Source organism: Balearica regulorum, chromosome 1 (assembly GCF_011004875.1).
Source record: "Balearica regulorum gibbericeps isolate bBalReg1 chromosome 1, bBalReg1.pri, whole genome shotgun sequence".
Taxonomy (NCBI): Eukaryota; Metazoa; Chordata; class Aves; order Gruiformes; family Gruidae; genus Balearica; species Balearica regulorum.
In genome coordinates, this window is record NC_046184.1 from 53,635,885 (window position 1) to 53,659,060 (window position 23,176).

The 23,176-nt window shown below is 38.6% G+C and overlaps 1 protein-coding gene and 1 long non-coding RNA gene across 4 annotated transcripts in view; one reads left to right on the forward strand and one right to left on the reverse strand.

The window, feature by feature from the left end:
- The window catches only part of NUP205 (nucleoporin 205), a 54,655-nt gene extending 41,483 nt beyond the window's left edge, over window positions 1-13,172 (reverse strand). The window contains exons 1-8 of one of the 2 annotated variants that reach the window (XM_075749704.1): window positions 13,016-13,172; window positions 7,939-8,081; window positions 6,750-6,921; window positions 5,629-5,773; window positions 4,547-4,706; window positions 2,367-2,595; window positions 2,036-2,200; window positions 1,087-1,262 (exon numbers count right to left, since the gene is read on the reverse strand). In XM_075749704.1, coding sequence (XP_075605819.1) covers window positions 1,087-1,262; window positions 2,036-2,200; window positions 2,367-2,595; window positions 4,547-4,706; window positions 5,629-5,773; window positions 6,750-6,921; window positions 7,939-8,081; window positions 13,016-13,043 — 1,218 coding nt within the window. In that variant the 5' untranslated portion in view covers window positions 13,044-13,172. Of the gene's footprint in view, window positions 1-1,086; window positions 1,263-2,035; window positions 2,201-2,357; window positions 2,596-4,546; window positions 4,707-5,628; window positions 5,774-6,749; window positions 6,922-7,938; window positions 8,082-13,015 lie in introns of both variants that reach the window. The other variant, XM_075749696.1, reaches the window with a different exon arrangement.
- Window positions 13,173-13,506: 334 nt separating this feature from the next.
- LOC142601156 (uncharacterized) lies at window positions 13,507-20,475 on the forward strand. 2 transcript variants are annotated; one of them, XR_012834792.1, is made up of 4 exons: window positions 13,507-13,645; window positions 16,922-16,988; window positions 19,392-19,489; window positions 20,279-20,475. It is a non-coding gene; the product is annotated as an uncharacterized LOC142601156 (long non-coding RNA). The 2 variants fall into 2 exon arrangements; XR_012834788.1 differs by lacking the exon at window positions 16,922-16,988.
- The last annotated feature ends 2,701 nt before the right edge of the window (window positions 20,476-23,176 follow it).

Genomic DNA, 23,176 nt, shown 5'->3' on the forward strand with positions numbered 1-23,176 from the left:
ATTCCTAAGGGCTACTGTGTCTGTATTACAGAAAACAGCAGTGCATGCAACCTTCAAAAGGATGCCCAAAGCCTGTTAACAACATGGTAAGTGGTGTATGCAGGCAGCCATTGCAGCAGAAATACAGCTGGAATCAACATGAACTTGTTCAAACTGACATTATACTTGTTCTATGGATACTCTGTGGGTTAAAAAGACAGCTTGAGGAAACAACATGCCAACAGATTACAATTAAATTAGGATTAAACCTAAAAGCTGTCTACAACACGTTCATATATGCCCTCAAAGATTCTTAAGATTCAAATATTGTTTTTCCTGCCAATATTGTTCTTATTCTGTGAAGTTACAATGAACAAAATATATTTTTAAAACCTTCTTTTTGCACTTTGAAGAAAGTAATTATTTGGCAACTCCAACTACAGCTCAACACAATGAGGGTCACAGATTAAGGCCCCCATCAATTAAATAAAAGCGTTTTCACAAAATTTTAATTTTCCATGTCTAGATACAAGGTCTTGCACAAATGAAACTGTTGTAATTGCTTCAATTTTTTTTTTTCAAAACCCCTTTACAGTATTTCTACTGTTCTAGTGAAAATAGCTGCTCATTTTTCCCAACAATTGATACTACTGGAAAAGCAGAATCCCTCCCCTTAAATATGGAAAAAATCATTAGTAAAAGAATAAATAAAAAATGAGAGACAAAAACCGTAAATTAATTTAGGTTATACTACTGTCTGTATCAAAAGAAAAAAACAACAACAACAACAAAATCAATATCCACACACGTTGCCATCAGTTTCAGCATTCATTTAAATTTTAATAATGTAAAACAAAATAAAACCACTACCACCACAAAAGCTTGCTGTGCAAATCTAACCACATGGAAGTGTTTTAAAAGTTACATTCCATGGTGTGGAAAACAAACCCCAAACCATATGGGTTCCATAAAGTCAACAAGCTTTCTCAACTGCAGTACCTCAAGTGGAAGGTCATACCTGAATCTCTATGCTACCTGTCCTAATGTTAGAAATATAGAAGAGATGCCCACATTTCTCAAAAACTGCTATTCACACAAGCAACTTACTTTCATTGGCATGAGTGCAAGGAAGTCTGTGACAAGGTTATGAATTTTGCGAATGTAAAATTCCTCCTGGTAGAAATTTTCAGACCCCACAACAGATTCAGTCAGGAACAGGAAGACATTATCAGCAACTGCTAGCTCTGCCATCGCTTCATCTGCTTCAGTGAATTCTGCCAAAGCTGGGCAACAAAAATCACAAAAGGGGAAAAAATAAATTACAATTATCTGTTACCACATGAAACATATTTCAGAATACCTGGCTGACATGCAAGTTGACATGCTTCTATCAACTATGTTTTTCTAGTGTATAGGAAGACACCAGACTGGAAAAGACAAATGTCAGATGATCATCTCACCTTTCTTTAACAACTGTTAAAGCACATAATCCATTTACCTAATCAAATCTAAGGCTGTGAACCAAGAATCACAAACCAACCTTAATTAAACTTTAATCATAGTGTTTACATTTTCTTTAATAGATATTCTGGGGTAGACTCAATTTGGACCTAGTAAGGAGCCTGGAAAGCTTGTGAAGTACAGAGAAAAAAAAAATTTGAAAAAGATTTGTCCTTTCAAGATAGTGAGGTTTCACATTTACAGACGTAAAAAGTCACAAGCATGAATCTATTCTTAATTTAAGTGTTCAAACGATACTAAAGCTGCTAAAATTGAATCTTTCACATTTTTCAGTACATTAAAATCTATTTCACTTTAATGAGACACTATGCAATATTACTGTCTAATTAATTATTTCCAAATCTGTGTACACTTCAGAGCAATTCAATTCTGAACAACCAAACTCACATACTGAGAAACCTTTAAAAGAGTGTCAATAATAATTTTATCATAAAGGTAAATGCTAGCACTTCAAAAAGGTAACAGATACTTTGACTTACACCACTTGCAAGCTCGGAACACTAATATGCAGCAACTGCACTTTAGCATAATTTACCTGTCACATCGGATAATTGGGATATTCCTCGCAATGCCAGCGCCCAGGCTAATCTAACAGTAGCTTGCAGGCCTGGTAATTTCCAAGGCTGAGACTCCTGAAGACGAGTGTGTATCGTTGCTATATATTGTCTTTCTGCTAGCAAAGGGAGCCGGTGCATCAAATCTTGAAGAACAACAAAAACAAACACAACACCAACACCCCAGTAAACGAATGTGAAAACAAACATGCAAAATCCTACCAATTTGCTACTGATCAATAACAAAATTGGTTAAATAACAATTTATCTATCTGCATAACATAACCTCGTTGGGAAACCTACCAGCATTACCTTCACGATCCTCTGTGCCTTGCTCCAGAAAGCTGACATCAAAGCAGTAAAGGAGAGCCATGAGAAGAGACAAGTTCACACCGTCCAATGAGCCATCAGCTTCCACTGTTACTTTCTCCAGGTAACTTATGAGGATTAGAGTGTCATCCTTACTCAGTGGTGACTGGCAGGTCCAAACAAACAGACTTTCAGCCAAGGACTGTCGGCATTCTTTAATGAGGTCAGAAACCTTTAAAAGGAAAAAGACAAACAAAAACCTGTGAATATAAATACTCTGGCAACATGTTCAGTTTGTTCTTCTCAGTCAATCAGTATGAGTAGGTTAATTACTCTAAAGACAGCAGCTACAGAAAATGTTGGGTTTTTTTAAATTGCTAAACAACAAAAGGCACGCTTGTGCTTGTTAAATGCATTCATCTTCCCATGTATTCCATGTGAGATGTGAGCAGATATCCTGGAATACGACTACATGCAAACCAGCATCTCTGTCAAGACCAGGAGACATGAATCTAGACGGAACTTTTGTAGCTGTAAATGCATCACACAAAAGTCACATTTTGTGACTAATACACAACCGCACAGGTAGTTATATCCGGATAAGGTCATAGTGTTCCCCTTGCCCCAAAAGAGATGCCATCAACTGACTATACAGATACGTAACTTTTAAGACATTGAGAAATATGAAAGATGTTTAAAATTAGAACTTTCTTCCTCCAGACAAAATATTTATATCAACTTTAGAATATAAACATATATGAAATCTCTCATCCCCTATTACATATGGAACAAATATCATGCCCAACATAAAGGCTACCAAGCATTTTCATACTAATTTTTTTCCCCTTTATCTGGCAAAATATTGCATCCTATGATACCATTAGGTACAATGGATCTTGAAAACAAAGTTTGTCTTTTTTCTAACAGTTACACCAAAAACTACCTGTTTTCAAACAAGAACAATCATTTAATTTGTTAAATTCATTCCTCCCGTTTTAACTGCTTGAAGTCTTATGAAAACAACAGAAGCTTAAAAAAACCCACCTTAAATAAAAAGCCACTAATGGCCTTTCATAATGGTCTTTGTAAAACTGTATTTTACTTAGCTAAATCATGAGCCTCTAATAATATTCCTGCCCTATATCCACTGTAGCTAGTTAAATAAAAAACAGAGCTAGAAGCATTCTAGCTCCAGTAAAATCACATGCACGGTGATAAAGAGAAAAACTTTTCAACATTTAACACAGCAAGAGATTTGCACACAGACTTTAGCAGAATAATAGTTCTAATGAATACAGAGGGAAACATGGTAGTCCACCAAAAAGGAAGAAAAAACTTCTAAAATTAAGCGTTAAATTAATTTGAAGGTAAATTAAGATGAATGAAGGTAAATTAAAGTAAATCACAAGGACATTCTTTGCACAGTTTCTAGATTAATAGCAAAAGTGTAAAACTAGGTCTTTATTTGGTGGAAAACAAATTGACTGGTTATAACAGAATAATTTTTAGACAGATCACCCATTAGAAAGAAGTTAAGAAATTAAAACAATAATGTTAAAATTTTCCTACCAGAAACATACTCTGTAATTAGTCACAGTCTAAATTAAGTTCAAGCGTTACAAAAATAAGAACTCATTTTCAAGCAGTCCTCACTTCACTATTAGAAATGCTTATGTTAATATTAACACAATTGGATTATTAAAAAGAGCATTATTTGCCTGACTAGGTTTGGTTTCAATCTGTTTTAATAATTTGTGAATTTTAGTTTGCTATTTTTATTCCAATGGTACTGATAATTGTTGTGCTGAGAGCAGATCATTTAATATACAGTCTTTAGAATAAAATTGGGGAAAAAAAAAAGAATTTACACACACTGCAAATATCAGGCTTATTTTCTTACTGTCCTTGATTACACTTCTTCACTAAAAATAAGGTATACCCTAGCATCAGGGAGCAACAGCAAAACAGAAGTGCAGGAAGAAATCTGAATCCCACACTGGTATAATACAAGCTGTGGAGTAGTTACTATGATCGCTCAGACAGTAACAGAGCTTGCAAAGGTAGAGAACAGAAACTAGAAAGTTTAAAAAAAAATAAAAATCACTCCATATCTCCTGGCGGTCTAACTCTATTCTAATCTGTGCAGTAATTCAGAAGAATATTCACACCCAGTGAACATCTACCTCTTTGCGATGTTTCTCACTGCCCAATCCTCGTTCTCTCTGGAGTTTATCAAATTCATTGTTCAAATCAATGTGAGACACAAGAGTGAGGATCTTCTGAGTCAAACCCTGCTCCATTAGGTCATCTGTAAAGCGTGTCGTCATGGATATTAACTCTTGACTATAATGGAAAGAATACAAATTTAACAATTAAACGTACTATTCCCAGTCACAGAAGACGTCTAAAATAATGAATGCCATCAAATGTATTTGCTGACAGAAAATGTACAACTACATTATAAACGAAAGAACTAAATGTGCATTGCTAATCAGTACCCGGTGCCCACTCAAAACATTAAGCTGAATGGATACAAAGTCTTTAGGTAACTGTACATTCAAGAATATGGAATATGAGAATACAACATGGATCAGTTAGTTAAGATTTCTATCAAAAGGAAAAGGTACTATACATAAGATGCACATAACTCACAAGCTCACAGTCGCTTTCTTACTAGTAAATGCAATTGTCCAATTACGTACACCCTACTGAAGTGGTAGAGTTATTTCTAGAGTAATAATTTATGTTTCAGAATTTATATTTACACTGGAACATATGTTTCAATCTTTCTCTACTCGAGCAATCACTGTGCATTGGAAATAAACAGTGTGTACTGTTTTCTTTTTAAAGTCAAAAAATGTTAGCATATTATGTTTCTCAATAGATAGTGCATCCATTTTAAGTAGAGGCAAGAGCACAATTCTCTGTTTTACAGGACACGGGAAGCCAGAACACAGCAAGGGCAGAAACTCAGTCTCTGAAATACTGAGTAATTATCACTAGTTAAAGCAACACTGACTGGGAGGGTGTCTGAAGCAAAACATTGCCAAAAGAAAACTGAAAGTAAAATGGGTATCTTTATAATCCAATAAAAATATGTGCAAGAAAAAAAATAATATTATGCTTAAAAAACAAACATGGAAGCAGCTGCATCAGGTTATGAGAAACAAACCAATTTGAGAATATTCATACTGCCTTGATTTTAATTAGTTCTAAAAGCACACAAAGCAAAGAGCTTTGATGAGCTAATCACCCTAATACAGACCTGAGTTCCAATGTCCACGTCTTGCCTTGGCGTGACTGGATGAGGGTTCGTAGTGAATTGGCAATGCATCTTTTTCCATCCCAGTACAACAGAACAGCCACCAAACCTCTTGTAAGGCCAGGAAAATGAGGTTGCTGGTGTTCTCCTATTGAGTGAAAACACACAGAATAGTCACAGAAAGTTGAACATACACACTTTGATAACAGCTCTGTATCTTTGTATTTCTAACTGAAATACAAGTGTAGCATTCAAAGCAACTGTGGTTATTAACTACCACTTTGATTTGTTTCAGGCACCTCAAAGAAATCACAGATATTTTGGGTGCTATTAATAAAAATGATAGTCAACTATTAAAACATCCAAAAATTTAAAAGAAATAGAAGTGCAAGTCCATAAATATCCTAGTCTGAACTGTATTTGCAACTAATATCTACCCCTCTTAATAATCAATTCAAGCTGATTATCAGCAAAATATCTTTTCCTTATTCAAAATGAAATTTTCTGTCTGAATTTACATTGAAAATTCAAGTTCAAAACAGAAAGTAAGGTTGACTTGAAGACGGCTTTCCAAAGGTGACAAGTTTGCAGGCTGCTACTTTAGTGAATTTTTAAAAAGTTAGCAATGAACAGTAGCAAGTAATGATAACTAACAATTATACGTTAATAACTCTGAAATCAATTTTCCACATGTAAAGCATGTGTCACTTTCCAGAATACTTCTCTTAGTAATCAGTTATTAGATTATGACCCAAAGAGAGTCACATATCAATGTGTAACTAACACGTAGTTTGAAGAACGAATACCTATTACACTGCTTTATAGAAAAAACTCTCAATCTATTATTTTTAAACTATTTTTAATTCAGTGATAGAGAAGGTAAATCATAAAACCCTCTCAAATTATTCCTCCTTTTGCAACAGCTGCATAAAATATGTGCATTAAGGTTCAGAACACTGTTATTGTATTACATTACAGTGACAGTAGATTTCTTTTTAAGAACATTCTATGTTAGGAAGCTAAAGGCCTTGACTGAATCATGCATTCATGTTAAGCATACACTTAAATAAGAAGGCCCTATTTAAGTTGTATTTCTCCAGCTCTTAAGTATTTTTCCTTCTCACCAGCTAGAAGGAGCTCAACAGCTGCCAGCTCTCCAATATCAAAGAGGTCACTGAGGATAAAGGCTTCTCTGATTAGTTGCTCTGGCAAAAGCCTAGTTCCCTGCTGACCCTGGATAGCAACCCCTTCTGTACTTGCTTTCTGAATTTTCTCATGCTGCTGAACATTCTTTGGCTGCAAGAGAAACAAGCGTCGGAAGTTATTCAAAATGGCAAGATCAAATACTGAATAAAGCTTTACATATTAATCCTTCCTCACATATACAGTTCAGACAGGTTAGGTCATCATCATAAAAACAAAGGCAGTGTTTTTAAACACAGAAATAGTAAAGATATCCTAAAAATGGTTCACACTTGCACAACAATGGTCTCTTTGTGGGAATGTACAAAAATAATCTTATACAACCAGTGCTGTCATTTAGGTTACTCCAAATAACAGAAATTGAAAGTAAATTTTGCCACAATTCTCAACAGGAATTGGTATCAGCTCAATGAAAGACATCTGGGTTGTTGATCAGAACTGTTGCCTTACTCCAAAGCACTCTTTTCTACATCATTCTTTTTTCTATTACTCATATACTGACGAAACTCTATACCTGACTGTTAAATTTTCTGACCTATCAGGTCAAAAAGCCATATACCATCTCAGAAGAAACACCATTGAAAGGAGACATATTTCTAGTTGCTACCTTGTGATCTATCAGCTAAGAAACAGTGAGTTTCTCCACATCATCTCACATTCCCAACAAGACATATTATGTATTTGGTAAATTCATGTGTTCACCTGTTCTGTGTGTTCATTAACCTGACTGAAGCATAAGCATGGACCAAAACCAGACAAAATAACTTTGTACTTTATTTCAGACACACAAGAGTAGCAAAAAAAGCTGATACTTGACTGATGGAACATCAGATACTTCTAGTATTCCTTTCAAAATAGCATTCAAATAATGAGAAGAAAAAATATGTTATAGATAAAATTATCCTGTATAAGACACAAAATAATATGAATTATTCAAGCTATTTGTATTCTTGGAGCAGAATAAGATTGCTAAAACGCATTTGTGTTATGTACTGTAAAAATGCAGAATGAAAAGAATGGTCAGGACCTAAATGGTATGTAATATATCAACACAAGACAGAAAATCATCAACTCTCCAACTTATGCCACAAGAGAGCATTAGTCAAATACCGGATTTCTGAAGAGAGAAATGAAGTCAGATTTGTGTTTCTTTAAAACTTGGTCAAGGCGATGAATAGCTTCAGGTTGCCTTTTCCAAATGGCATTCATTACAGTCTGCCATATGTCCTTATATGGACCCCACAAACTGGCAGCTAAAAGAAATAAAACAAAAAAATGTATTTGAAATAGAGAAAAACAAAGAAACCAAAGTATTTATACACTATTTTCAATAAGTAGACTTTTTAAATTTACTGTTAGTCTCAGCTTGACAGTATAGAATGTTATGTCCTTCAACAAAGCACATTTTCCCTTCTTAAGGCACCAAAAAACCCCAATGGTCTGATATAAAACCTAATGGCATTTATGGAGCTAGAGAAGCAGCAAAGATGATGTATGCAGCCCAGTTCTGTGGCTGCAAGTCATCTTATAAAGATTTGATAAAATTTCTGGGTGTAATCTTGCATTCTTATATGCCTAAGAAATTCCCCCTACTTCAGTAAGATTAAAGACTAATGAAGAACTGTATAGCAGACCTCGAATCTGAACGTAACTCAGCAAGGCAGGCTTCCTGCTTTCAATTTTTCACAGAAAACTCCAAAACAAATACCTAATATATGAGGGATTGAAAATGAACAGCAGTGCTATCATGATCTGATGCATCAATGCATCAGACTGTGCAGAATAAGATCTATTCGAAACCAAACCCATAAGATTAAAGGCAATACTATGTAAGAAATAAAAATCATAAATCTAAAGACAGTTTCTTTCACATTTACTCATCTCAATTTAAAAAACAAACAAAAAAGTATTTCTGACCCCTTATACATATTTGCTGCTAACATTCTGCACAAGAGCTTCATAAAGAAATGGATTTCCTTTACTAGAAACAGACAGATCAATATAAATAATTACTTCACTATGTTTAGAAGAGATCAGATTATTTCTGGAAGCTAGCAAATATAAATGTATTATTATTCAAGATAAGTGTCTGCTTATCGCTACTCTAGAAATACTATCTGTCCTCCTCAACACTGCCAAAAAAAAGTTTTCTCTGCATACTTCAAATCTGAATTCAGTACTACAGTGGAAATTATCTCTTCCTCACTAGAAGTTGTATCCTGAAGACTGCACTAGAAGTTTCCTTATTTGTATTGGATTTCATAAAAACAGTATGCCAAACTAGTCTTCAGACTTGTCTATCATTGTCTAAACTGAAAACCTTACAAATGGAAAATTATTCTTACCACCTAGTATTAACATCCTGTTAAAAAACCAAAACCACTCAAAATTTTAAGACCCACATTAAACAGAAGTATCAAAACATTTCCCTTGTTAGATATCATTTGTATTTGTGAAAGTTTCAGGTTCTACACACCACAAATCACTGCTAAACACAGTAGATAAATTTGTTACGAATTGTATGCAGTTTGCCTGCAAGCTACCACGTAACTGCCTGATTGTAGGTAGTGTTATGTGTTTCCAAGCATCTACTGAGATGGTCCCTGACCCAAAGATATCATAAGCTAGTGGTGGTTTTTGCATGCCACAATTTTGCTAATGGAAAAGCTCCTTTAAGAGGTTGCTGCCCTCCTTCATTCAGAGCCACTTCTTCCCAACCATACACATGCTTCATTAATTACGTCCCTGCAAATCTGATGAACTGCACTATAAGTCATGTTAGTCAAATGATCCAAATTAAAGAGAAAAAGAAAAAAAACAACAACATTTTTGAGAGTTCTTCCAATCTTGTTTTTAAAAATCAGATTATTCCATTAACACAGGTTACAAAGTGGCCCTGCTAACCACTAAAACAACTAAAAGAGCAACGCCTGAAGCACAGAAGGAAAGAGCAAGTGGGTAATGAGAGGCAGAAACCTCTGAAACTGGCTTTGGTTCTGGAGAAATGATAAAATGGAACTGTGCCTTGCAGGTTAGCCTACATAAAAAAAATACTAACATTTCACCTAAAACTGGCTTAATACTTCCCCACCCTTCTTTTTAACATACAAGTTAATATTGTGGTATAAAATCAAGCATAGAGGAAACATTTCATCTTCATGTAGCCAGTTCTAGCCAGCTCAAGGTAACCCTGACTAGATGCATCAAACATATCCACACCTCATCTTTACCAGGCTGCTTACATTACAACAGCAAGCAAAACATAGCTACTCTGATGTGAAGGTGCCCCTCTCTTTCATACAATCAAGACACCACCTCAGACTATTGCAAAATACTACCTGGATGCCCTGAATAACAAGGCAGTGCAAGCCAAGTCGAAGCGTAGTAAGTGAGCATGGAGACAAGCATGGGTCTCAGAGAGCAAGACCCCTGGTTTCAGTCAGTTTTACCACTACCTAAGGTGTCTCGGAAGCAGCAACAAACTAAGCAAAACTTTGTCAGTTTTAGTCTGTTGCAAAGGAAGAAACTACATAAAACAAGAATAAACCAAAACAAATCCTCTCACCCCAAACTCAGAGCTAAAATATTGTCATTTATGACACAATTAGTAGTGCCAGTAGAGCTGTATCTGAGAAGGAGAGGACAGCCTGTAAAAAAAGGACAAATCCTCTGTCCTTTTTAAACATCAGAGTTTTAGTTATACAATGTTACCCCTGCCTATACAAATTCACTAAAAAAAGCTACTACTGGACAAATAATTTCACACTCCAAACTGTAGCTGGTTCTCCCACATAAACTTCAGAGATTTCCTTTCACTCTAAATGGTCTTTTCCAGCCTTCGCTCATATGAAATTATCAAGTCCAATAAATACCAGCAGTGATCCACAGTGCCTACCAAAAGCTATTCAACTATTTTCCTGGCCCAGTTGTTTGCCTTTGTCCCTACAACATAATTACTTTGCACCAGCTCAAACACATGCACCTTAAGGCATTAAAACAAATTAAGAATCTAGCTTTTCTAACTGAAAACTAATCCAAAAAAAGTTTATTTTCAGCAGGATCACATCTACAATCCAGTTTGCTCTGTGATGGCACAAACTACGCTAGCACAAAGATGGAGTGTTGCAGAGAGAATAAGCAACCAGGATGGAAAAAAGGTTTGACTTCAGCAACCATGATGACTTTTTCCCCACTTACACCATTTCTATTATTATTACAGCTTTAGAAAGGCTGAGCCATCCATCCGGGACAGCAAGGAAGGACAGGCTGGGTTGCTTCTTTTGGCCACAATAGCAGTTGATACTTATGCCTGAACTTTTTGCCAAGCTATAGACTTAATCATGCTACGTCCACCCCCCCAAACAACATACTATAACCTAAGGCAAAATCCTCATTAGTTCTACTACCACATCAGCTTTATTTTTTATCTCATCTTTCATGTACAAAACTCCTTTTTCCCCTGTTTTAAGGCTACAGAATCTCTTGCCATGTAATTTATACAATAAAGTGCAGTCCCATTTGAACTACTCCAATTTTCACTTCGACAAAGTCACATTTCAGATACTGTGAATGGTAAGAATAAATGCCCTTCCTCCACCCCAAATGAAGGGTCTTTGCTTTATTACTGCTTTTCTGTGAGGGGGCCAGGATGTAATTGATTGTTAGATCAAAATATCTTCTCTGTAAAATTTACTCCTAGCTTGACACAGGAATGGAGCTTTGAATTTTATTAACTAGTCACTATGACATACACCACCTTAGTTACAGACCTTTTGGCCATGCCCATGTTCCAGTCACGACTGCTTTTCACAGGGTCTCTGTTCTCTCTGTATTAACCTAATGAAGCTCAACAACAGTAAATGCAATGCCCTGTACCTGAGACAGAATAACTCTATCCAACAGTACAGGCTGGGCACCAAGCAGCTAGAAAGCAGCTTTACAGAAAAACACTGAAGTGTCCTGACAGATGGGAAGCTGAACACTACTCAGCAGCACATCCTCGCAGCAAAGAAGGCCTATACACATCAGGCTGTGTTAACAGAGTTGCAGCCAGCAGGTCTAGGGAAGTGATTATTTAGGCATCTCAGAGTCCTTCACTCCAGGACAGTGTTCAGTTTTGAGTTGCCCAGAGCAAGACACTGAAACAGGGGCCCTGAGAACAGGATGAATGAGAAGCTGAAAGAAATAACCTAGTTCACTTTTAAGAAGAGATGTCTAAAAAAGGGATGGGAACTTTGTTGTCTTCAACTGCTGAATGGCACTGTCCCCTGAAAACAGACAGAGGTACCCCAGGAGATGAGCAGCAACTGACACAAGCTGCAATACAAAAACTCCCAATGAGCCATCGGGGGGAAAAAAAATTACTGTGAGGGTAGCCACACACTGGAACAGAGGCCCGTCCTTGCAAGTATTCAACACTAGTTTAGATAAGGCCCTGAGCTGCCTGATTGAGCTGGCCTTGCTTTAAAGGGGAGGAAAAGGAGTGGACCAAATGACCTCCTAAGTTATTCTCCAATTATCCAGTCATTTCCTTTTGTATTAGACTTATTCCCCAGTTATACTAGGTAATTGCTGTGTTAGTAACCCAAAACCGTTCCTTGGGACAGGCTCCGAAAGGACCATGGGTGACCCGGCTGCTCCTAATCCTTAGGAACACTCAATACAAGAGAAACCAGCTCAACATTTCCAGACTCCTTGTGTAGCACAGAGCAAAGTTAAGGACCTGTTTCTTTTTTGCCTTTTATTGCATGCAGCATTAAGAGATGAGTGCAATACATAAGTGATGCTTAACCAAGCATACACCCAGTTACCACAGTCCGGATCACCCAGGCATGGCGGCAACTCTGACCGCGGAACTCTTATCACTTCACCAGGCACCTTTGCGTGGCCCGAGCGCCCCGGGTACAACCGCACGGAAGGAGGTCCGCACGGAGGCCGCCCTGCCCGCCGCCTGCCAGCACCACCGCAGCCCCCGCAACCTGGTGCCCCGCCGCCCGCTCGGGCCGCGCCGCCTCCTCACGCCCGGCCTTCCCAGGGCCGCTGCCGCCCCCAGCTCCGCAGACTCTGAGGAGGGGCGCGCGGCCGGCACCCCCCGATCGGCTGGCGGGCGGGCGGCGGGGAAGACAGCGAGCGGCACCATCGCGGAGGATAAGGAGAAGCCGCGGCCCCACGCTCAGGTCCCTCTTACCCGAATTTACCGCCAACGGCGCCGCCATCTTGGAGAGAGGGAGGCGCGATCGCGGCGCCACCGCCCGAGGAAGGCCCGCCAACACCCCGGGCTGCCCGCGGCGCCGCCTCCCGAGAAGCGGTGCAGCGTCCCGCCGGCTCCTCCCGCCGCGGAGGACGAGAAGAGGGTCCCACAGCTACCTTCTGTTCCGGCTGTGGGGTAGTCTGGCTGGCGAAAGTTAACAAACGGCCGTTTCCGCGCAGGGCCAGGGCCAGACCGGTGCGGCGGGCCCTGCTCCGCGGGCTGACGGGAGTTGTAGTCGCAGAGGGGTGCGGAGCTCCGCCTGGGGCTGTGGCGGCGGCCACAGGTGCGGCGCGGTGCTCGGCTGTAAGTTGCAGATTGATAGTTCATCGTGTCAGTCGGCTTCGTGTCCATGTTCGAACCTTTTCGAGGCGGCTGCGGCAAAGGGAGAGCACCGGGCTTCTGCAATCCCACGTTCACTTCTCTGCTGTAAATAACATATTGCTTCTATGCCGTTCGGTTTCTCTTTTGCCTTTCCTTTTCCATACCGTGCTGAAGAGTCTTTCCTTTCAAGCCTTACCCTATGTGCCGTGAGGCAAAACCGCCTGAAATCAGACGCTGCATCAGGAGGTAAATTTATTAGAACATTTTCATTATTTTTTTTTTCAGTGAAAAAAAAAGTTATACTATTTTTTTTTTCAAAACCAGAATGGTTTCCGTTTCTATGGTTTCAGATTGAAGTCTTAAAAAAAAAAAAAAGTAGTTTGTAAATGTTTTTATGATGGGTTATCCTTATTTAAAATGCAGATAATTAAAACAGCACTATTCACTTAAAGCCATTAAACTAAGTTTTTTGATCGACTTTGTAAGCAAGTGTGTGGCATTTCAAAGGCTTCAGTTGGTGAACTAGGGTTTACAGTCTTGTATAGAAAAAAAAGCAGCCCTGATAGTGGTTATATTGTTAAGAAAGCTGCGTTTAAACTCAAAGTATATGCAAGAAAAGGGTACCAGGAATGAAGAAAAGAAAGCAAAAATGACATTTATACATGTATCTGCAGATAAGGAACAAATATTAGATTCTTAGAAGTATCCTGTGTCTGAAGTGAATTTACCACCCTCTGTCCCAGTGGTAATCAAGTCTCCTCCAGAAATTCCCTCCTGTATTACCTTTGAGATAAAAGTTTCTGTCAAAAGTATGTATTAATTTTTAGTGACAATAGTTTATCTTCTTGAACTTTATTAAAACAATATTTCACGGTTGCAAAACCATGTCCAATGAAATAGACCCGTGGGAAATTGGCAAAATAAGCATCTTTGCTTCTCTAGATCTTCCCTGTAATGGGATGGCAGAGGGGGCAATAGAGCGAGAGCAGTGGTCCTGGGGTGAGGGGGAATTGACGAGGCAGCTGTAAGAAAAAGAGGCAGAAACCAGAGAAAGAGGAGAGAGAAGAGAAAATTTTAAAAAGGCGGGGGGGGGGGGGGAGGGGGCGGGGGCAGGGAAGTGTGTCCTGTCAAGAACAGCTCCTCACAGAGTTCAGTGGATGGATATGTTACTAATTTGGTCAAAGGGTTCATATTTTGTTGAGATTTCCCTTTTCCTGGTCTTAGCCATGAACCAGAACAGACCTATTGCAATGAGAATGATAGACAGTGAATTATGTATTTTATCCTAGGGAAGGAGGAGTGCGAGGGAAGAGGTGAAAGTAGTAAAATAAGTTATTCCACAACCATCAGAACTAATGCAGCTTAGTTACAACATTTCTGTATCTTCTCCCATGCACCCATTTTTTGTGAAGCCACAGCTTTGCTCCTACGCTGTCCACATACCACCCCAAGACCCATGGCTATGAGAGGCAGATACCATGATAAATTTGGAGACTTGTGTGCTGATTGCCTGGCCACAGCAAACCTAATGGATAGCTTGAGGTTTTGCTTCAGCCTCTCCAGCTACAGGGATCCTAATTTTGATCTTTTTCCTTTATACATTCTCTGATTTTCGTGAAGTTTGTGAGGACATAAGTTTTTGAGCCCTTTAGCCCTTGATCAAATTAGGTTGGAATTGGTTCAAGAATTGCAACAGGTTCAAAACTTACTGGAAAAGTTTGGCAGAGAGAGTGTGATTTCCTAAGCCTTGTTTCCTTAAGAAACAAGACTTAAAAAAAAAAAAAAAAAAAAAAAGAGAAATAAAGAAATGAATCCATTTTTTTAAAAAGCCTTTCCCAGGCATCAAGAGCTGTCATATTTCTTTTGGCATTCAGATGCAGACAGATTGCACACATTTATTTTTTTTTAATCTCTGTTGGAGGAAAAAAATCCTTTCTAACCACTGCAGATTTAATATTTTAAATTTCCAGATAATTCTTTCCTCTCTTTGCCAACTGGCCAATGGTCATATAGCAACATGAAGGAAACAAAAAACACCCTGAAAAGAGTAGATGGCATGGGGTTGGTCACTGGGCAGTTGAACTTCAGAAGAAAAATACCACATTTAGCTCCTGCTGCACAGCATTTATTACACTCTTTCTTTGGCAATGTGGTATTTTAATGCAAAATAGCTGTGACAATACAGCCTCTAGTATGGATGAAGTAAGAGAGGTATCTAGATACGCCATACCATACATTCTGCACATATTTATATTGACATAACTGCGTCCATCCATGCTTTGATGAGTAAGCAAGTCCATGAATTCTTTGCTTATTCTCGCTGTATTTGCTGTCCTTTAATTTAGGATCTTATTGTTTACCCAGGATAACTGGCTCGTTTGGTAGACTATTTTTGTCAAGTCACTATAGGAAAAGAATACCTCATTCCTCTTCCTAACAATAGCTCTGAGCAAGTTCTCCAATACAGCTGGGTTCAGTGAGGGACACCGGCTTCTTTCATCTTTAATTAGAAGATGCAAATCTGTGAAGTCTCAAAGGTAGGCTGACACTAAATACCTGGGATGGATATTAATTCTTCTGGATTCCAGGGAAAGGAGGTCCCAGATCACCTGCAGGGTAGTGAGTTCGGCTTGTGCGAGACTTTCGTGTGAGAGGTGTTATTTTCTTTAGGTGGAAATAACTACTAGTAATAAGTAAAATTGACTACACAATGGGAACCTGCTCTTTGACTGGAACTTCTACGTTGTTTGTGATGTAGTACAGGTGTAACATTATTATTTTTAATAATACTAAATTTAGTCACTGTGGTTCATAGCCAAATCACACATCAAGATAAGAAGATAATGATTTTCTTTACATTTTATTACAATCAGGAAGAATAATTATTAGCAATAAAAAAGTATTATTCAAATGCCCAAGAGGCCCTGCTTTATTTCCTACCTTCAGTCTTGAGTGTCATTGTGATCACATCCTAGGTGATGGAGTAAAATGAAAATTAAAACGCTTTGCTGCATTGCAGCTGAAAAAGATGCCTTGTAGAAGTGCATGTACATAAATAGACCAGTCTTTACATTGTGAAATATGCTTCTTTACCCAAAAAGTCAAAAGCATTTCTGGCTACTGATTAGACTGTAAAACTTCCTTGAGCTCTTACTTTGACTGACATTAACTCTGTCTGTGCATCTCAGCTTACTGGTCTGTAAAAATGGGTATAACATTTCACAGCAGGCCTGGAATGCCGATCAACTGGATCTTTAGCCTGACCCCATCTGAACAGAGAAAAAGAATGTGGTTTTGGGTTACGTTAAGTTGGCAGAGTAAAAATTCTGAATTCCCTTACTATGGTGACTAATTTTCCTGAAAACTTCTTAGCCATCTATGATCCTGTCTTTGTTACAAAAAGGTGTGTTTTCTACATCGAGATAGTTAGCTTGGTATCAAATCTTAGGAGAAAGTCTAAGACCTTTCCCTGCAGCAGTTCTCAACAAAATAATTTTGTAATTTCTCCGTCTGCTATCCTAGATATTTCTACTGTCACCATGGTATCTAAGCTCATCGGAGAAACTGCATGAGGTTGTTGCTAGCTTGGGTAAGTGGTTTATCTAGTCCAAGGCAACAAAGAGCTAAATGTTCTCGAAGTTATATGAATACCTTCCTCAGGGTCTGGAAGAGGGGGGAGAGGAGCTGAACAACAGTGAGTACTGCCCTTCCTGTGTAGGTGAGGGCAGTTATTGACTATAGGCATCTGACCAGAAATTAATCCCTTGATAAACAGTATGAGTAATTTTCCTGCTTGACAATTGGGTCTTTATGATCCCTCTTCAGGCTTCAGAGGTAAAATGAAAACACTGTTCTTGGCCGTGTGATGTATTGTGAGTTAACTTTTTCTTAATTCCTGCTTTGGGGCCCTTAAAGCTATCTGTCTTTTTATTCTTTCTTCTCTATCCTGGAATGAAGAATAGCTTTTCTTTTTTGCAATAATTTCTTTATTCAGTGTCTGCAGTGAACAAGGCAGTTACTAGCACAGGAGATAATCTGGTTATTGTAACTGCTAGTAATTGACAAGAGGTGGAGAAACATACAACAGGGAAAATGATGGAAAGACAAAGTACGAGCAAAGTGGAGATATTTGATATCGTAAGTAGAAGTGTTGGCACATCAACTGCCTTATTGATATTCATTCTGTTCAGAGATTTCCGTATTGGATTTACAGATGGTTGATGTTTTTGCTAGCTACTAGGCCCACAAATTCAGACTTCATCCTGAAATTCACACTGAACTCTTCCCAAAGCATGTTGTATATATTCTGCAGGCTGAGTTATACACTTATTGCATCCTTTTGGGTTCTCATCAGAGAACGACTGTGCTGGTATAGGTGTAAAGCTACAGAAGTGTAATGAGGTCACTTGGGCAACACTGAAGGTGTGTAAAGTTGCACAAAAATGTCTGTGCTAATAATGTAAAGCACAGGGTTTCTGTAAGTGGAGATAATACAGGAGACAGGAGAGAAAGTATCTTGACAGTCGTAATCTGAGCTAAGTTGTAAAAAAAATCATTACTTTATACTTACAATCTGAATTTGCTATGGGAACCAGTGAGACTCAGGAAAAATGGCATCTCATAATGTCATCTCTACTGCAATGTGAAATTGCTTCACAAATTGTACTACCCTTTTGTTAATTATTTTCCCAGTGCTGTCCACTTCTTTGGAGTTCTCTGAGTACAAGATAAGAAGGTCCTGTACACCAAAGATGTGTGCAGAATTTGGCTTGCATACTTCTGACAGTCAATTACTGAAATACTTTCCCTGGCTTGATGCTCTGAGATAGCTTATTTGAAGGAAAGCCCTGTGTAAATAGGTAGCATAAGAAAGTATTTGCTTTCTGCTCCAGTCCATTTTTGTTTTGTTGAAGTTTCCTGAGGATCAGGAAGAATTATCCTCAGGAACAAGAACCTGAAGGACATGAACTGAACAAATCCCATTTCTGGAATAGGCAACTGTATTAATTGGCTCTGGTGTCAAAATATTTCACTGGAAGTCACATGTCTATTAAAGCCTCCTCTGGTCTTCTTTGATTATGACTGTGCTGCAGAAGGATAACGAGAAGCATTATTAGCTGTTCACAATGAATGGGGCAATTGTTGAGACCACACGTTCAATAACTCCTACCAAGGTGACACTTTAGACATTGGAGCACTAAACTATATTATGTGCTTGAGTGATCAAGGCTGGAGTTTATGGCTTATGCTCATTCAGTTGCTTGAATGCTTAAGAGTAGAATAGTGGAAACCCTTTATCTTATGTGCAGGTTTCTGAGCTGCTTGGCACGTATAACTCTCATACCTTTCGTCTAGATGGTATCAGACAGTCAAAATTAATTTCCCTCATCATTCAAGAACATTCCTGTTCTAAGTCAGACAAAGCTAAATCTCTGTCTTTGAAGTGCAGTGCTGAAAAACACTTGGTCAGCTATTCTGAACTCTCAGATAAAATGAGACCTAACCAATAGAGAAGACAAAATTCTCAGAGTTAATTGTATGTGTCTGTAGATGTCCAACACGGTGGAATGGCAATCCTTTAGGTCCTTCTGCAAGGCAAAACTATTACTATCATAGATTAACTTTAGTGGAATTATAATAAAGCATACTTAGGAGAATAGTTCCCTCCAAAGCTAATAACCTATTGAAAGCATACATGCAAGAAATACTGATTTGAAGAACGGAAATTCAAAGGTCAAGACCTACATTCATCATTATGGTTGGTATCTGCATAAAGGGTCATACCAGTTCTCTTTAAGTACACAGCAGTAAATTATGATTATGATCTCAGGATAGCTTTACGTCTTGTGCTATCTCATTACAAATGACAATCAATATTTGCTTGGAAATAACACTCAGAATGTGTCACTCGGCTGCATTCCTAGGCATCTGCCTATTAACAATATAATTTTGTTTTTCTTATGCATCACTCTCAGTCTTATTTAATGCACAGTCTGTCTGCAGGAACAAGAAGTTGCGATGAGGTCCAGCCCAGGAGAAGCTTGAGGTACTGACTCATTCTGAGACACTGAAGGAAAGGTTTGCTTGCAGGTATATTTAGACTATAACTAGACAAGGACACTAAGCTATGAGAAACCCCTAAAAATGAGGTGGCCTTATTTTTAATGAAGATTTGATTGTACCTTTTGGGTGGCTTACTTTGACATTTTTTTATACTGGCAGATAGTAAACATGTTTCAAAGCGTGTTTTCCCAGAACTTCTCAGAAATTCTAGTGTCAATTTTGAGGTGAGATCCAAACAGCATTATAGGAGAGATTAATGCCTCCCTTTCACTGGAGGAGTTCAGATCACTTCTTCAGGTTGTGAGAAGCTTGCTAAGTTCTGCCCCCTCCGGCTTAACATACATCTCCTACCTCCCATAAAGGTTGGAGGGGACTTCAGCATTGTATGCTCTCAGTCTCTCATTAGTGCCACTTCATTTTGCAAAAATAATTAAACTTTCACTGGATATGGAACTGGAGCCTGCCGGGGAACAGGATAGAGATAATACCACCATTCAAAAGACTAATCTGACCACCAGGTAAAGAATATTTCTCCTGCGATTTGTGTCAGTGATTAAGTCTTTTGGAGAAAAGCATCAGCATCAACCGAAAGAATTGAGGGAATCACAACCCAAGGCCCTCAGCTGCCTAGAGCTCTTGCTCAAGTACTGTGAGACTCAAATACTAATTCACTTTCTGCCTAAATTACAAAGAAATGTAACTTAAGTGTCTGCTACTTTGGAGAGTTCTTGAAAGCCTGAGCCATATGTGAAAGAGGACACCACTTCCACCAGCTCTGTCAACCTAACCAGCTATAACGGGTTTTTTTCTTTACAGGTATTCCAAACCAATGCAATCTGTATTCTAAGGGTGGATTTTTTTTCTGATCTCAGCAAGAACAAAAACATGGTTTTGGTTTTATTTTTAATGATCAGAGACACTCTTTTAATACTTTCTGGTTTTTTTGCCTACTCAGATAAATCAGTGAGTCATATAGCCCCAGTGCTCTCAATAAACTGATTTCTTGTCTGAAAGTTCTGTGTCTTTTCTCTCTATTCATGGCTCCATAAAATAATTATCAAACTCTAAGTCTTACCTCACACTGAATTTCATGCATAACACCAGAAAAAGGACTTTTTGAAGAGTTAGTCTCCCTCTAGAGCTAACAGCCTTCCACATTGCTAGGACTCCCTGTTCATAAACAGCTTACCTCCTTTTTAAATACTATGCAAGCACAGACTTAGAGAAAGTTAAGGGGATAGTATTAATTGTTGGTGTTTAAAATTAAGAGGAAAAGATACAGGGACAGTGGGTACGCACACGGTCAGTATCACCCAGGGTAGCGTATGTTCTCACTCACATGACACTTCTCTGCCCACATCCCTCTCTCAACTAAATCACTGCTGAAGTCAGCCATGTCATAGCAAGAAGTTCTTCAGTGGAAGCCTAGCTAGGCTAGCCTAGCCATTGCTAGAGCCAGCTGACACAAGGACTGTTGTGGTAGGACAGGAGTAATCCCCTTTCTGGTAACCTTTTGTCACATGCTGTGACATGAACCAACTGCCCCAGCTCAGCCTTTTCCCAGTGGGACACACCTCACAGGTAATTGTGCTGTCAATCTGCTCCACAGCAGTTGACAGCCCTCTGCAGACTGAGCAGCCAGGTCTCGCTTTTAGAGCTTTTATTTAAAACAACTACTTGAATTTCACAGGTGCAAAAACTCAAGCACTGGAGTACTTCATAAAAAGAGGGCTTAGAAACACCATCCTTTTCAACTTTTATGTGCTGAATTTTTTGGAGACTTCTGTCATGAACTGGTTGCTTCATGACATGCAGAGCTGTTTTATCCAAATGTAAGGAGGACATAACATACTGCTAAACTAAAGGACTATGCAAGATGCAGATGAGCCATGAAAACCTAGGGTGGCTCTATTTATCCTCTTAATTCCTCAGTTATCTGAGATGAAAGGCACCAATTAAAGGTGAATGCTGTATCACAGCTAAGTTTTCTTAAGGAAGTACAGTGCTCAGAATATTAGCCAAGCGTCTTTTACAGTTTTGATTGTTCAGTCACATCAACAATTAGAGAGCAATGCCTAATAAAACTCAATTAGGCCATCACATTCTCCTTTCTGTAGAACTACAACAGAACCATGTTATTCTTTCACCGGTTTTACTTCATGTTTTAAGACCTGTGCTGTTTGTTTCTGCTCTTTTACTTTTCATGACAATAGTACCTCAATAAATAGATACTGTACCTATTTAACTATTTTTAAATAAAATCCACAGAGGTATTTTCACTTGCATGACTAAACTGATATAAGCTTGGATTTGAACTAGGTCTTGAAGATGAAAAAATAAAACCCTTGTCTTTACTAAGATCGCAGCTGAGACAACTTACTGTTTACCTGTCCTAAGGTGAGAACATATGACTTCACCCTAGTGAGAAAAGGTCTGAGAGTGCTCCCTCTGATTTCTGTGCCTTTGAAGTAGGCCTGTAATGAGTCAAGGTATATACTGCTCAGAAGAATGAGGAAAGGTATATATTACTCAGAAGGAAGAAAGTCCAGTGTCTAGATTCCTATCTGCAAAGAGGAGTGAAGAAACCAGCAACTAGCTTCCCTCTCATCCCTAATTTTGGCAAAGTCTTTTTCCCCAAGTGGGAAGTAGCTGGCTGCCCACCTAATCTTAACTCTCTTACTCTGCTGCTTCTGTGCTGGAGAGCGAAGAAAGTGATGGCCAACCATGTTGGTTGAACAAGTGGGTTGCTTCTGAAGGACAACGAAACTGTCCACATGTTTATGGCAGGACCTACTGTTAGGAATCACCCTGTGCATCTTAGTCCGTGGTACATTCCCTTCTCTCTTCTCTCAGGAGATTCTTCATTACCTACTATTCTGCTTAGTCATAGCTTTACCTTGAAGTCTTTTCAAAATTTATTCCAACATAATACACCCAAGGGATTAAAAACGGAAGATTCTGGATACATTAGGTAGAATCTGGTGGGTGCCCACCTTTTTTGGTTTTTTTTGTATCATAATACTGTACCCAGTGTTTTCCACAGTGTAGGTCTAATATTCAACATGGAAGTCCTGTGTGGGAAACTTGCAGAATGGAACTGTCTTTCAGAGAAGATGAGTTTTCACTGACCTGAGGAGAAGCTGCAAATGCTCACCTGTTTTGGAAATCAGGCTACTTTCATGGGATCCTGTGCAAATATAAATACCTACAAGTTTTGAAAGTTGTGGCTTTTAGACATTACACTGGTTTATTTACTAGTTAGAAGAAATACTACTAGGCACAGACTAAAACCACACAAAAAACCCAGCATATTTTTCTTCTCTCTGTGCCAATCCAACAACTGTGCAGTACATTTTAAGGCCCAGCATACAGTGAGTTTGCATAAAACAAATTACAAGCACTGCAGGCAAGCATGACACAATATGCTATCAGTGGCAGTGATGGTGGCACATCTGTTCTGAAGGTTTCCATGCAAAAATTCATTTTGGTTTCCCGGGTATGATACCAATACAAAGAGAATAAGGAGAAAAAAAACAAACCAAAATGGAAGTAAGTTAAAGTAAAAATCATCACATGATTTACATGGTTTAGCAAAATATGGCTCCTATCAGAGGCTGACTGGTGACAATTTAAAATAACTTATTTATGAATCAGAGGCAATTTATCATTCCTTAAAAAAACCCCAATTGCTAGATTACTAGGAGTAAAACAAAC